This window comes from Cynocephalus volans, chromosome 1 (genome assembly GCF_027409185.1).
Source record: "Cynocephalus volans isolate mCynVol1 chromosome 1, mCynVol1.pri, whole genome shotgun sequence".
Taxonomy (NCBI): Eukaryota; Metazoa; Chordata; class Mammalia; order Dermoptera; family Cynocephalidae; genus Cynocephalus; species Cynocephalus volans.
This window is the reverse complement of record NC_084460.1, coordinates 148,949,941-148,962,754: the sequence shown is the minus strand read 5'-3', so window position 1 is coordinate 148,962,754 and position 12,814 is coordinate 148,949,941. Positions and strand designations below refer to the sequence as shown.

The window sequence follows — 12,814 nt, the reverse complement described above, 5'->3', positions numbered from 1 at the left end:
GCCATGAGGGGACAAGGCTAAGAAACAGGCACCTTCTGGAGACGATCCAAGACAAAACATCCTAGGAATAGATCTTGGTTGTGGATAATCACGATTCCTACCTGCATCCTATATTTACTTTTTTCTCCACTGATATTATTAGGGACCAAACTATTTTGTTCCCTTTTGCCATCTGCTGTAGGCACCACTGTCCTAGCTATCTTAATTTGTCAATTCTAAAAAATTAGTTCAAACTATTTTGACTGAGGTTTTAACCTGTTTAGTCCTTACCTGTATAACCAAGTTCTCTATTGTTTGCTGTGATATTATAGGTATTCTGTATTTTTCTAGGAATGAATCCATTTATCTAGGTTTCCAATGTATTTTGTATAGCTGTTCATAATATTTTATTACGATCTTTTTAATATATGTTGGGTTTAGACTATTACCCCTTTCCATCTGGTATTTTGTGTATTGGCATTTCCTTTTCTCTTTTTTGTTTTTCCTTGATTATTCTTGCCAGATGTCAGTCTAACTTACCAACGTTTTCAAAGAATGAGATTTTGTTTTTTTTAATCCTCCTTTTTGTTTTTCTATTTCGTTTTTTTTCTACCTCTGTTTTTGCTATTTTTAAAATTTCTTGGTACTTGGGGTTTGCTCTATTGCACCTTTCTTGTTTGTTTTCCTGATTTGAAAGTTTAAATCATTTTTTAAATCCTCCCCGCTGTTCCCTCACTGCTGCCTCAGCAGTCAGCACTCCCATTCCCCAACACACATACCAGGTCAATCAGCCTTTAGTCTCCCCATGCGTCTCTTACACTTGTTGTTTTTCATTTTATTTTGCTATTATTAGTGCCTGGAATTCTATTGTTTCTCTAGAGAAGATTTGAAAGAAGGGAGTCAGCAGATTGTGTTAATTTAGCAACTTGACAGAAATCAAAAACAAAAGTGATTTCTAATGATTATATTTAGGCTCAGAGTTTAGCATTCTTCACAGGAAGTTTTTCTCCCATTCACAGGATCATCCACTCTAACAAGAGATATTTTCACAGGCCTATATAGATGACAGAGTTATTTATCCTATTTCCTAAGGAAGAAAAGAACACAATTTTAAAAATAATATTTTAAAAATGAAATCCAGAGTATTTCTTTCCCAAATTGCATGTTTTCAAGGCAGTACATGAAATACGTGGATCAACTGAAGTGCTTTATGAACCCATGCAACTCTAAGTCTAAATATTGTCCAAAAAGTATGGGCTAGAGTGTTCTAATTTCTTTGGTGACCTATTCTCACCATAAGGAACTCCTTGCATGAGCTGTGGTTATTAGTAAAACTACTGTTAGGCTTACCAGGGACAGGATTATAAAGTTTGATTTTTTCTTTTTCCAAATTAGGGGCATTGGCCTATAGAATATATACATCAAATGACAGAAAAGTTTAACTTAGGGAATTTTTTGTTTATTTGTTTTCAACAGTGGAATTCACCACATTTGCCTATATATAAATGAAGACCAAAAAAATAAAATTTGAGTCAAAAAACAAATAACAAAAAGTATATTTTTCTTTCATACGATGGGCTGATTAAATAATAACACATTTAAAGAAAGTTTGACAAAGTAAAAAAATCTATTTACATATATATGCTTATTTAGTATTCCAAGAGCTTTAAAGTTCGAAAATATATAGTGTACCTTTAAAAATACAGAAGCTGAAAGTTAAATAACTTGCTTAACCTGACAGAGCTAGAAATTTTTAGATGTGGGTCTAGAGCCCACATCTTGTGGTTTTGGTTTTGTTCCTGTTGTTGTTGTTTTGTACTTTAGTTTTCTACCATGGCTGACAAATAAGATAGGCAAAAAGAAGAGAAAGTTGGGTGGAGCCAGAAAAGAGAAAGCTGAGAGGGATTAAAAAATATATATATATCTAAAGTACTTTACCAAAGCACAAAAATCTGTTTAAAATGTTATTAATGTTTATGCAAATTCATTCTGTGATCAAAGGAATGTATCTTCCAGAGTTTTTTTTTTTTTTTTTTGTCTTTTTGTGACTGGCTGCACCGAGCTCAGCCAGTGAGCGTACCGGCCACCCTTATATAGGATCCGAACCCGCGGCGAAAGCGCTGCCGCGCTCCCAGCGCCGCACTTTCCTGAGTGCGCCATGAGGTCGGCCCTCTTCCAGAGTTTTGTATCTGCAGAAACGTAGCCCCCTCATATTGCCCGAAGAGGGAAAAATTAATAGTATATTTTCTTAAAGCAAGTGTGTAATTTTTAATAGCCAAATATTGTCTGTATTTATTATATAATATTTAAATTCCAAGTGCATTGAAAATACTGTCTCATTTTATTTCTTGCTACAAATTTATTAGGTAAATTATTTCTATGCATTTGACAAATGAGAAAACTATAGCTTGTAGAGGTTAAATAATTTTAAGATCTTGCAGAAAAGAAATGTTGGATAGGAAACTATAAAAAGAAATTGTAATAAGCCAACTGGAAAACACACAGCAGCTCACAGAACAGGAATCGGTCATGACATGGCATTCTAAAAACAGATACCATTGAACTGATGTCCTAAAATTGATGAGAAAGTGAACTGAGATGTAGTATATTATAGTTGAGTCTTCTTGGCTCAGGATGTACCACAAATATAAGATTCTGACCATTCTGGACACTTTAAAAATGGAAGAGTAAACACTTCAGCAGCTATAAAAAAGAGCACCTGGTTCTAAAAGGGTCTTCTACCCAGTGGTCTTGAGCTCTTAGCCTGTTAATTGTCCTAAAGGGTAAAGGGTAAATATAAGTACATACCATCATAGTATGTACTTTCAATGTGCTTTCTATGTAAGACTCTCTAAACAAAGAGAAAAAGGATAAACATTCCTCCATCTCAAGATGCTCTTTAGAATCTCTGCATGGATATTTAGAAACAAAACAAAATAAAAACAAAGAAGAAAAAGAAAGCCTTAAACCCTAAAATTGCAAGAGATATAAAAATGCAATAGAAACCATTATTTGTACAATTATAGTAACAATTCTAAGCTCCACAGTTATTAGTGTATTTCAGAGCCCATTTCTACTTTTTTCCCCCCAGCGAAGATTTAATTTTCATTTCAAGTAAACTAGGATGAGAGTGGGGTGAAAAAAATGCATAGATAAGGAATATTCTGAACCTAGAATAGGAGAGAGAGCACATCTCTGTGTTCTGCACCTACAGAGAACACCATCAGAAAATGGTGTACAAATTATACCCCACTTTTATTGTTTGGAAACACAACTCTCTCAAGTAATATTAATGTGAAATATTTCTGTTTGCTTAAAGCAAACTGGAGACTTGTTACCTTTAATTAATATGTAATTGAAGTCACCTAATTTACTGGGGTGTAGAAATACTACCTCACTCCTTGAAAGCCCAGATCAAATCCAAAAATAGAACATGGATGGGATAATGCTGGGAGTGATATATTGTTATTGTGAAAAGAGAAGCTATTAATGGTTTCTATGAATATCTAAATAATAAATATGTTATAATCTCTGATCAGTTTAAAGATCTTTCTTTTCCTTGAGAGATAACCCAGGAAATCTCAGGTACTTATAGAATATGGCTTGGTACCTAAATGTAACTGAGCATCAGCTCAGTGCTCTAATGAGAAAGACACGAGAACAAAAAAGACTAAGAGTCAAATACCACATGGGAATTAACAAACCATTCCAAATTTTTCTACATGTCTTTAAATAAAAGGATGGCAAAACTGCATATAAAATGAAATATGACTCCCAAGGATAATGAAATTATATTGGATGGAATGTGTGGGTGGAGAGTTAGCCTTGAACATATCTAAGCCCCCTTCCATTTCTAAGACTATGTAATTGAGATGCTTTGAACTTACCTAAGTATTTTGGATAAAAATAATCCTAGAAAGAAAGAAAAGAAAAAATATATCTTAACAAACCTAAATTTCATTATAGAGTTAAAGCTTAATTTTATAATGTTTTTACATTAAAAGTACAAATAAATTACATATAACTGTCATTTTCACACTGTATTTTTTCTACAGTAAAATATATCAAGAGAAGATAACTAATACAATTAAACCAATAAGATGCTTAGGCTTAAAGAAATAATGATTAATTAAATCATGTTTCAAAACCTTCTAATCAGAAAACAAGTAAGATGTTAAATGTAATCAAAAATGCCTCCTTTTTATAACTTCTTTAATTTTTCCATAATGATTAGATAACCATTTCACACATTTTATGTCATGATTATTACCCACATCAGATTCAAATTTGAATAACAGTGACATAATTTGAAGGGAGAGAAATTGGACATTTATCTTGTAGCTTCTTAAGTACCTGTAATACTTTACTTATAAATAGGTTGTGTACCAAAAGTTTGTCTGTAAACCAGTAATTTGAACTAAAGAATACACTTTACCAAGGGGAGAAAAATGTTAAAGATTTTTGATGGTCAGCTTGCCAGGGTGTTCCACAAAATCATTCTTCAGCCATAAAACACCTAAGGGGTAGCCTTAATGGCACAAGAACACCTCACGAGAGACCAGAACTTCTATACAAAAAGAAACTCAACAATGTTCCAACTCAGTGGGAACAGAACATATCTTCATCCAGTACACAAAGTCCTCATTCTTTCCTCATAAAACCTAAACAACATTTATCTACTGGTTTACAAGGATAAAACCTCCTACCAAGTTAATTCAGTTAACAGTGTGTCTTCTATAGAAGAGAAGCCAGGAGGATAAATAGCAACAAATGAGGTTTCAAAGGTGATGATGTGATGTGAAAGGAGTATATTAGGAACAGTAAGCAACAAGCAAAAATAGGGTGAAGACAGAGAATGAGGAGGAGGGCATTAGGGATAGCGTAGAACATAATAAACAGTGACAAATGCTTTTTCTTTCATTTTTTCCATTTCTGCCTTACTCTCTCTGGCACCTCTTTCTCTTCTGTCAATGAGACCAGTGTTAGAGTTAGTGGAGGGTAGGACGTGCATAAATAGTTTTCCTTCTCCACTGTCTTTCCTCTTCTCCACTGTGGTCTTCCACCTCACTCCCCTTTTGCTACTTAGAGGCTAAGCTCTAAGAGCAGGTCTACAATGTGAGAAATACACACCCAAGTATTTATGAATGATATAATAATATGACATCTTGGCAAGCCTTAAAATATTCCAGCAAAACAAAACAAGGAATAGATGGGGTCAAAAACTAGGCAAAACAGGAATGGAAGAATGGCAGATTGTTGACAGTTTTTGAAGAAGAAGTGGGTATGTTGGAGTTTATTACATTGTTTTGTCTACTTTGGCATATATTTTAAATTCCCTTAATAAAAAGAAATGTGTGTGTGTGTATACACATGCTATTATATATACATATATATATACATACACACGTGAGGGCACTTCAAAAAGTTCATGAAAAATAAAATTGAAAGATAATATGAATCTTCAAATGAACTTTTTGAAGCACCCTTGTATTTATATATATGAAACTATATATACTATTATATACATACACTTTTTATTATGAAATTTTATAACATAATTTATAGTATATACACATTCCTTTTTATGATGGAAATGTAAAATATGTAGGAAACATATATATTGCATATAGTGTAGATATATATTATATACAAGTATACATTTCCTCCACAATAAAAGAACTGTACTACATAATGTGGAATGAAATGTTTTTGTCTGATCAGTTGCTTATCCACAAAAAACAACAAAACAGGGAGAGAAAATTTTTGATTCAGTCCTGGAGAGTGTTAAAAATTAATCTTTGGGTACCTCAGGAAAAATTCCCTTTGAACCTATTAGAATAGGTAGAGGTAAAAAGGATTAAAGTGTAGCCCCAGAGAATATAAGTTGCTACTGTCTAGGACAAATCCCCTAACTATAGACAAATGGTTCCTGCTCATTGGTTCTGGGAGCCATAGCAGAGGTACAGGAGGTACCTGTATATGTTTTCTCCCTCTTTTCTTCTAGGTTGTATTGTTTGTCTCAGGAAAAATATCTGAGGTAATCCTGAAGGTTATCAGATTTAAATTCTTGAGGTCACTCTTACACTAATTCTTAGAAGTACTGTTTATACTCCTGCTACTTGCAGGACATGCTAGAGAACATCCTCCTGTAAGAAAATTAGGGTACTGGGCCGAACCTGTGGCTCACTCGGTAGAGTGTGGCGCTGGGAGCGCCGAGGCCGCAGGTTCGGATCCAATATAGGTATGGCCGGTGCACTCACTGGCTGAGCGCGGTGCGGACAACACGAAGACAAGGGTTACGATACCCTTACTGGTCACAAAAATAAGAAAAAAGAAAATTAGGGTAAGGACTAAAGATAAGTACCATGCCTCCTCGATAGCTGGGAAGAAAAAAAAATTTCTAGGGGTCCCACATTTCTGTATGATATTTAGGGGTCTTTATGATTAGATTTTTCTAGACTAACTTGGAAAATTTTATACATTGAAGGTATAAATTCTAATCCCAGGGATTATTACTGATACAAAGTGGGCTCAAGAAACTTTTTAAGGGTTTATGGAATAAATTAAAGTATACTTAGTGTATACAGTACTGTAATAAAGTTCCTCATAAGGCATTCACTGATTGCCTGCTATTTAACAAGCTCTGGATTAGACAATCTCGTTTTCTAAAGCCTACTTAAAAATAAAAGTCAATGGAGAAATTTAATGAAGCATGCTGATAACAACAGAAACATACACACACACACATTATATTTAAGATGTCTTCTCCCCTCCCTTCAGTACTACTAATTTTGGTTGGTAGAAAATATTCACAAACCACAAGGTCAACGTTACTGATAATGAGGTATAATTGACTTATAGTTTGGTCAGAGCACATTGTTATTAGCAATACTGTCTTCTTAACAAGCCTACTTTCCTTTGAAGGCACTTCCTCCTGAAATGGAAATGGTTATGTGTGAAAGGTGATATACAAAATTTTTTCACTTTAAATGGAACACAAGGAAACGGAGGCTGGAAATGTTCAGGCTGTAATTGTACATCTAGGTGTGCAAACTTGATAGTGTCCATAAACTCTTACCGTTTCAGGGTTATTTTCAAAAATCTCCCTGGCTTCTTCTTTATTGCACAGTTCTTCAATGCATTCTCTTTCAAGGTTACCTTGTTTGGTCTCTTCAAGGATAGAATTTGCACGACGTTTTCTAACCAAGACTTGTGAAGCATGTTGCTTTGACAAAACTGAAGAAAAAAATAAGTTTATATAAACAAATCTTTCATTTCCCCATATAAAATATATTGTTATTAAACAATAAGAGTCAAAATCATTTTCTGTCTATAAATTGTATGACATTTAAAATCATATTGTCAAACAAAGAAAAAAATGCAGATACATAAGTTCTTTGGTTAACAAGTCAGAGAGCAGGTTTGGCCTGTAGCTACAGCACTTGTATAATGATGTGTACAAATTATTTAAGTTCGTGCTTGAGGCCAAAGACACCAGATGATATTCAATGTTTACCTTATTATGACTACATCAGAAAAAACATCATGCTAAAATGACTTCATCAAAAGTCATAGACACAACATCTCCACAGCAAGCATAATAAACTTTCTCAATTTTAAGGGAGAACTTGTGTGATCTCTGTGGAGATAGAGAAATGTAGTAGCACAGTCCAATCAGCTAGTTGAGAGGTACTTGATAGGCTAAAACATTTGATTATTCATACAAACAGGAAAATAAAAATACATGGAAAAAGGAAGAACTTATGAAAAGCACAAAATACAGAAGGCAAAGAGAAAAAATTTGGTAAAATTAAAATTTTTTGATCAGTTGAATAATAACAACAAAAATAACATAGCAAAGCTCAATGTCAAGCAACAGGTTGGAGGAAAATACTTGCATCATACAGAATAGAAAAATTTACATTGAGGTTTTATAAGCAACTTTTGTAAATTAAAAACAAACAAATGGGCTGACTGGTTAGCTCAGTTGATTAGAGCACAGTTGGTTAGAGCATGGAGCTGATAACACCAAGGTTCAGGGATCAATCCTGGTACTGGCCAGCAGCCAAAAAAAATTTTAAAAAATTGCAAAGAAAACCAAACAACAATAAGCCAACCAACATAGGAATGTGTGTATACAAAATCATTTAAAGAATATGAACAGATTATAAGGAAAACAGGATAAATAAAATTATATAAATTATGAGTACAGAGAAAAATAAAATGGACAATAAACATGAAAAAATGTTCAGCACAAGTTTTTTCAAAATAATTAAAATTTTGCCTGTTAGATTTGAAAAAAATTAAAAGACAATTTTCAAGAATTGGTGAGGGTAAGGAGAAACACATATTCTTGTACACTGGTTATGAGAGTATAAACTGGTAGGTATTATTTGAAGGTAATCTGGTAAAATTTAAAACACATATACTCTCGAACTTTATTGAGGAAGAGTTATTGCTCTGCTCCTGAGTATGTCCTACAGATATGCGTGTGTACTACAAAAGATATGTATAGAATGTTTATTAAGACTGTAAAATCAGAAAATTAGAAAAATCCTAAATTTATATCAAGAAGGAAATGGAAAAATAAGCTGTAATACATCTGTACTGTGGAATAATATGCAGCTGTCAAAAAGAAGGTAGGTGCTCTTGTACTGAAGATCTCCATGATATATTGTTAAAAATGCAAGTTGTAAAATGCCACGCCCTTAGCATAATCCTATATATATCAGCCAAAGTTGTACATATGTAAATATCATGTGGACAAAATCATAAAAAAGAGTCTGGAAAGACACTCAAACTACTAATAGCAATTATATTTGTTTTTTGAGTTTTGTTTGTTTGTTTGTTTTTGGCAGCTGACCAGTGAGGGAGGGGATCCCGATGCTTGACCTTGCTTGGCATGTAACACTGAGCTCTACCCACCTGAGCTAACTGGCCAGCCCCCCAGCAATTATATTTGAAGAAAAGAATGAAGAGCATGAAGTTTTGGTTTTATTATTTTAGTATGTGAATAGAACATAGTTTTTATATGAAAAATTTAAAAAGCACAAATAAAACATACAAATAATTTTTTAATCCTGATTTTTTACCACAAATGGTTTTTTCACTAAGAAGATAAGCAAGTAATATAAACAATTGAATTTCTTTTTATTTTCTTATTTATTATCTGGTAAATAACAGAAATAAATATTCAAAAGTTGACAATAGAAGAAAGAAAAAGAAAAGAAAAAGGACTAATTAACCATACTTAGTTGAATAATTAAAAATCTCTCAAGAGTGAATTAAGGCAAGTTAGCCCACTGGGTTAGACCATGGTACTGATAACACCAAGGCCAAGAGTTTGGATCCCCTTACTGGCCAACCACCAAAAAACAGCCAAAAAAGAGTGAATTAAGTAGTGTTACATTATTTCTCTTACTTGCCAAAATAGAAGTTGAAATGTGATTAGTAAATAAATAAATAGTTTGGGTTATATTTATCACCCTATCTCTTACCATCTTTTTTTTTTTTTTTAATCTCTTACCATCTTTATCATTGCTTGTTGAAATAAAGATTAAATCAAGGCTGTGTGTGTATAAAAGATTGTAATCTGAGCATGCTTCCAGCCAAGTGTGTTACTGACTGATAAATGGCAGCCCTGTCAACAATGAAAGAGTCTTACATGTGCAATTATCTCATTGATTGGAGTAGTTTTAAGCATGCTATTTTGTAATAAATAGTAAAAACTTGGACCTTCTGAATTTCAAAGCAAATATGTGATTCTTTCTGAGGAAAACAATAACACTTTCATTGAATGATGAATACATTAATTCAATAACAAAAAAGTCCAGGTCAAATGCACTTAGAAGAAAAAGCACTCTAAACCTGCACTCTTCGGCATTTCTTCCTTACAGAATATTAAGTTTTACAATTAAGAGCTTAACACTGATACTTAAGAATATCTCTTTGCCTATAAGGACCCTCCACTAAAAGACACAGATCAGGTGTAATAATACATATTATGTTCATGTTTATGAATGGGGAAGTTCCCAACCACCCAGGGAGAACCAAGGTGGTGGTTTAAAGGAATGCCCACCTGAGTTGATAAAAGGAAACATAATAACATCCATTATTCTAGAGATGATGAAACTCAGGTAAAGAGGATGCAAAATATTTTCCCTAAATTATAAAGTTAATAAACAACAAAACTAGAACTAGATCACAGGCATCCCAGCTCTCAAATCTGCAAGCCATTCATTACTATTTGCTGCTTCTCAGAAAATAGGAAGTTTTATTGTCTCCATTGATGAGAGAAATATCAAAAAGAAAAATTGTTACACTTCTGACCTAAAGGATAATTAAACTAAGAATAAAAAACTAATTTAGTCTAAATAGGTCTCCACCGAATTTAGATGTTTATGTTTTATTTCATCTAGGTTCAGCCCAACTATGCTTTAAATTGGTGTGATACTTAAATTTCAAAGTGTATATTAATTTTGCCATTTGATCTCCACACGAATAATGAAATAAACTATAGAAAAGAATTATCATCCCACTTTCCTATTAAAGAAATTGAAGCTGAGAGAGGTTACATGATTTGCCCAAGGTCAAGAGCTAACAAGCTGTGCTAGTGGAATTCAAATATACACATCCTCTTAGTCCTGTGTTCTTTCTTCTGTGCATTTTGCCACTCAAATGTCTACGATGTACTTAAATTAATTTCCAAAAAAGAAGTTATGTGGTCATGCAGTGCATAAGTTTGATATTTTAAGGAAGACATTTGTTGTACTTCATAAAATAAACCCGTCTGTCTAATAGAGTATATTTTAGAAGGAGTCTACTATTCCTCGCCACAAAGATATAAACATGACAGTCATGGACTGTAGGATGAGACAAGCTTGTGGTTAGAAATGCTTTTACCGGATGGCTCAAAGTCCCTCTTCCCAAAAATATTCACCCTACTGGCTGCAGGAATGTCTGAAAAGTTCCAATATTTATCATTGTATTAATCCATTTTGTGTTGCTATAACAGAATTACCTGAGACTGAGTAATTTATAAGAAACAGAGGTTTATTTGGCTTATGGTTGTGGGACAGCTGCATCTGGAATGGGCCTCAGGCTGCTTCTACTCATGGCAGAAAGTGGCAGGCAGCCAGCGGGTACAGGCAGATCACACGGTGAGAGAAAACAAGAAAGAGAGAGAGAGGAGGTGCCAGGGTCTTTTTAAACAACCGGCTCTCGTGGGAACTAATAGAGAGAGATCTCACTCAGGACCTCCACCCCCCGGAGAGAGAATTAATCCATTCATGAGGAATCTGCCCCCATGACTCAAACAGCTTCCAGCACTGCCACATTGGGGATCATATTTTCGTGTGAGTTTTGGTGGGGACAACACATCTAAACTCCATCAATCATAATAATAATACATAAAAACAGAAATGCTGTTTGTGCATTATCTCCTTTAATCCTCATCACGACTGTTCAAGTAGAGTGTAATTTTCTATTTTGTACATGAGTAGGCTAAAACTCAGCAAAATTGAGTCAATTCTACCAAGTACACACAGCTGAGAGCAGAGACAAGCCTGCCTCCAAAACCTGTTTTCTTTTTGTATCACCACACTGTCCCTAATCATTTGGCTCACTTCTTTGGGCTAAGAAGTTATCTCAAGAAAGTCCTTGTTAAAACCCAACTATGTTGCTTGAAAAGTGTTACATTCAGATGCTAAATTTTTATTAATAATGTTGAGTTATGAGTCTTTCAAGATAAGTATGACTGAATTGGTTTCATTTTTTAACTTATCTGAATAATCCCTTCTTCAAATAATGACCATAGCAGGTGGAACAATTATGTCAATAACGTAGCCATTGTTCAAACTAACTGAAATCCTCTCTATTTACTTATTTTATTTTTATTTTTTTGCTTTTGGTGGCTATATGGTAAGGGGATCTGAACCCTTGACCTTGATGTTATCAGTATCACACTCTAACCAAGTGAGCTAGCTGAAATCCTCTTTTGAAACTGTTTTCATAGCCTTCACATTTTCCTGTCAATATTATCTGTGGGGATAAATCGTTGTTTTTTGAGTGTAAACTTGATTGTCTTATCTCCAACAAAAACTAACTAATTGGTTTTTGGTTTCATAAAAGTACGTGTAATAAGGATAGTGGGGTTAGCCTTACCTCTGCTCACAGGCAGATTTCCCACTTGCCAATTCAGTTTCACCTTGATCAAGGGGCAGTCCTTTCCTAGGTCCCCTTCCCCATTTAGGTGTCCAGACTTGCTACCCTCTGTTCAGCAAGGGTAGGACTGCAGATCTGCAGATTGCCCAAAATTCATCAGTCAGACTAGGGTAAAATGGCAGATGGAGGAGACTACAAACTTTAGGACAGCTCATCCTCTAAAGGTCTTCCATTTTTCTGCCTTTTGCAAAGATGGTTCTCACATTCCTCCCTCCAAGAGCTCATCTCTTTTTCAGTACGGCTTTCTGTCATTCCTTTCCCCAGGCCATTCTTATTTGGCATCCCGAGAATGACACAGTGCCACTGAAAGAATGTGTCTGAGAAGAGAATTTCTGGCTAGCCTTTGGGTTGGCAGAGTGTTTTTATCTTTGTTCTGTTTCAGTGTGGGATGGAGTGAGGGAAAATGGCTTTTACTGTACAAACAGAACAACCAGATAATACTCTGTGATATAATTATGCCTCACATGTCTCAACTCTTGAAAAGGCATGTTTCCTAAAACAAAGCCTGAGAAAACTAGAATTGAATCTTAATATACAAAAACCTTTAGTTAATAATGATGGGAAATCATATGGCCAGATATTTCAAATGTTATTTTTAAAAGTCACATACTAA

At 34.2% G+C, this 12,814-nt stretch overlaps 1 protein-coding gene across 1 annotated transcript in view; it reads right to left on the bottom strand.

The window, feature by feature from the left end:
* Window positions 1–12,814, bottom strand: part of PROS1 (protein S) — an 80,104-nt gene that overhangs the window by 43,259 nt on the left and 24,031 nt on the right. The window contains exons 2-3 of the mRNA XM_063105035.1: window positions 7,058–7,215; window positions 3,867–3,891 (exon numbers count right to left, since the gene is read on the bottom strand). Of these exons, the coding sequence (XP_062961105.1) occupies window positions 3,867–3,891; window positions 7,058–7,215 (183 nt within the window). The remainder of the gene's footprint in view (window positions 1–3,866; window positions 3,892–7,057; window positions 7,216–12,814) is intronic.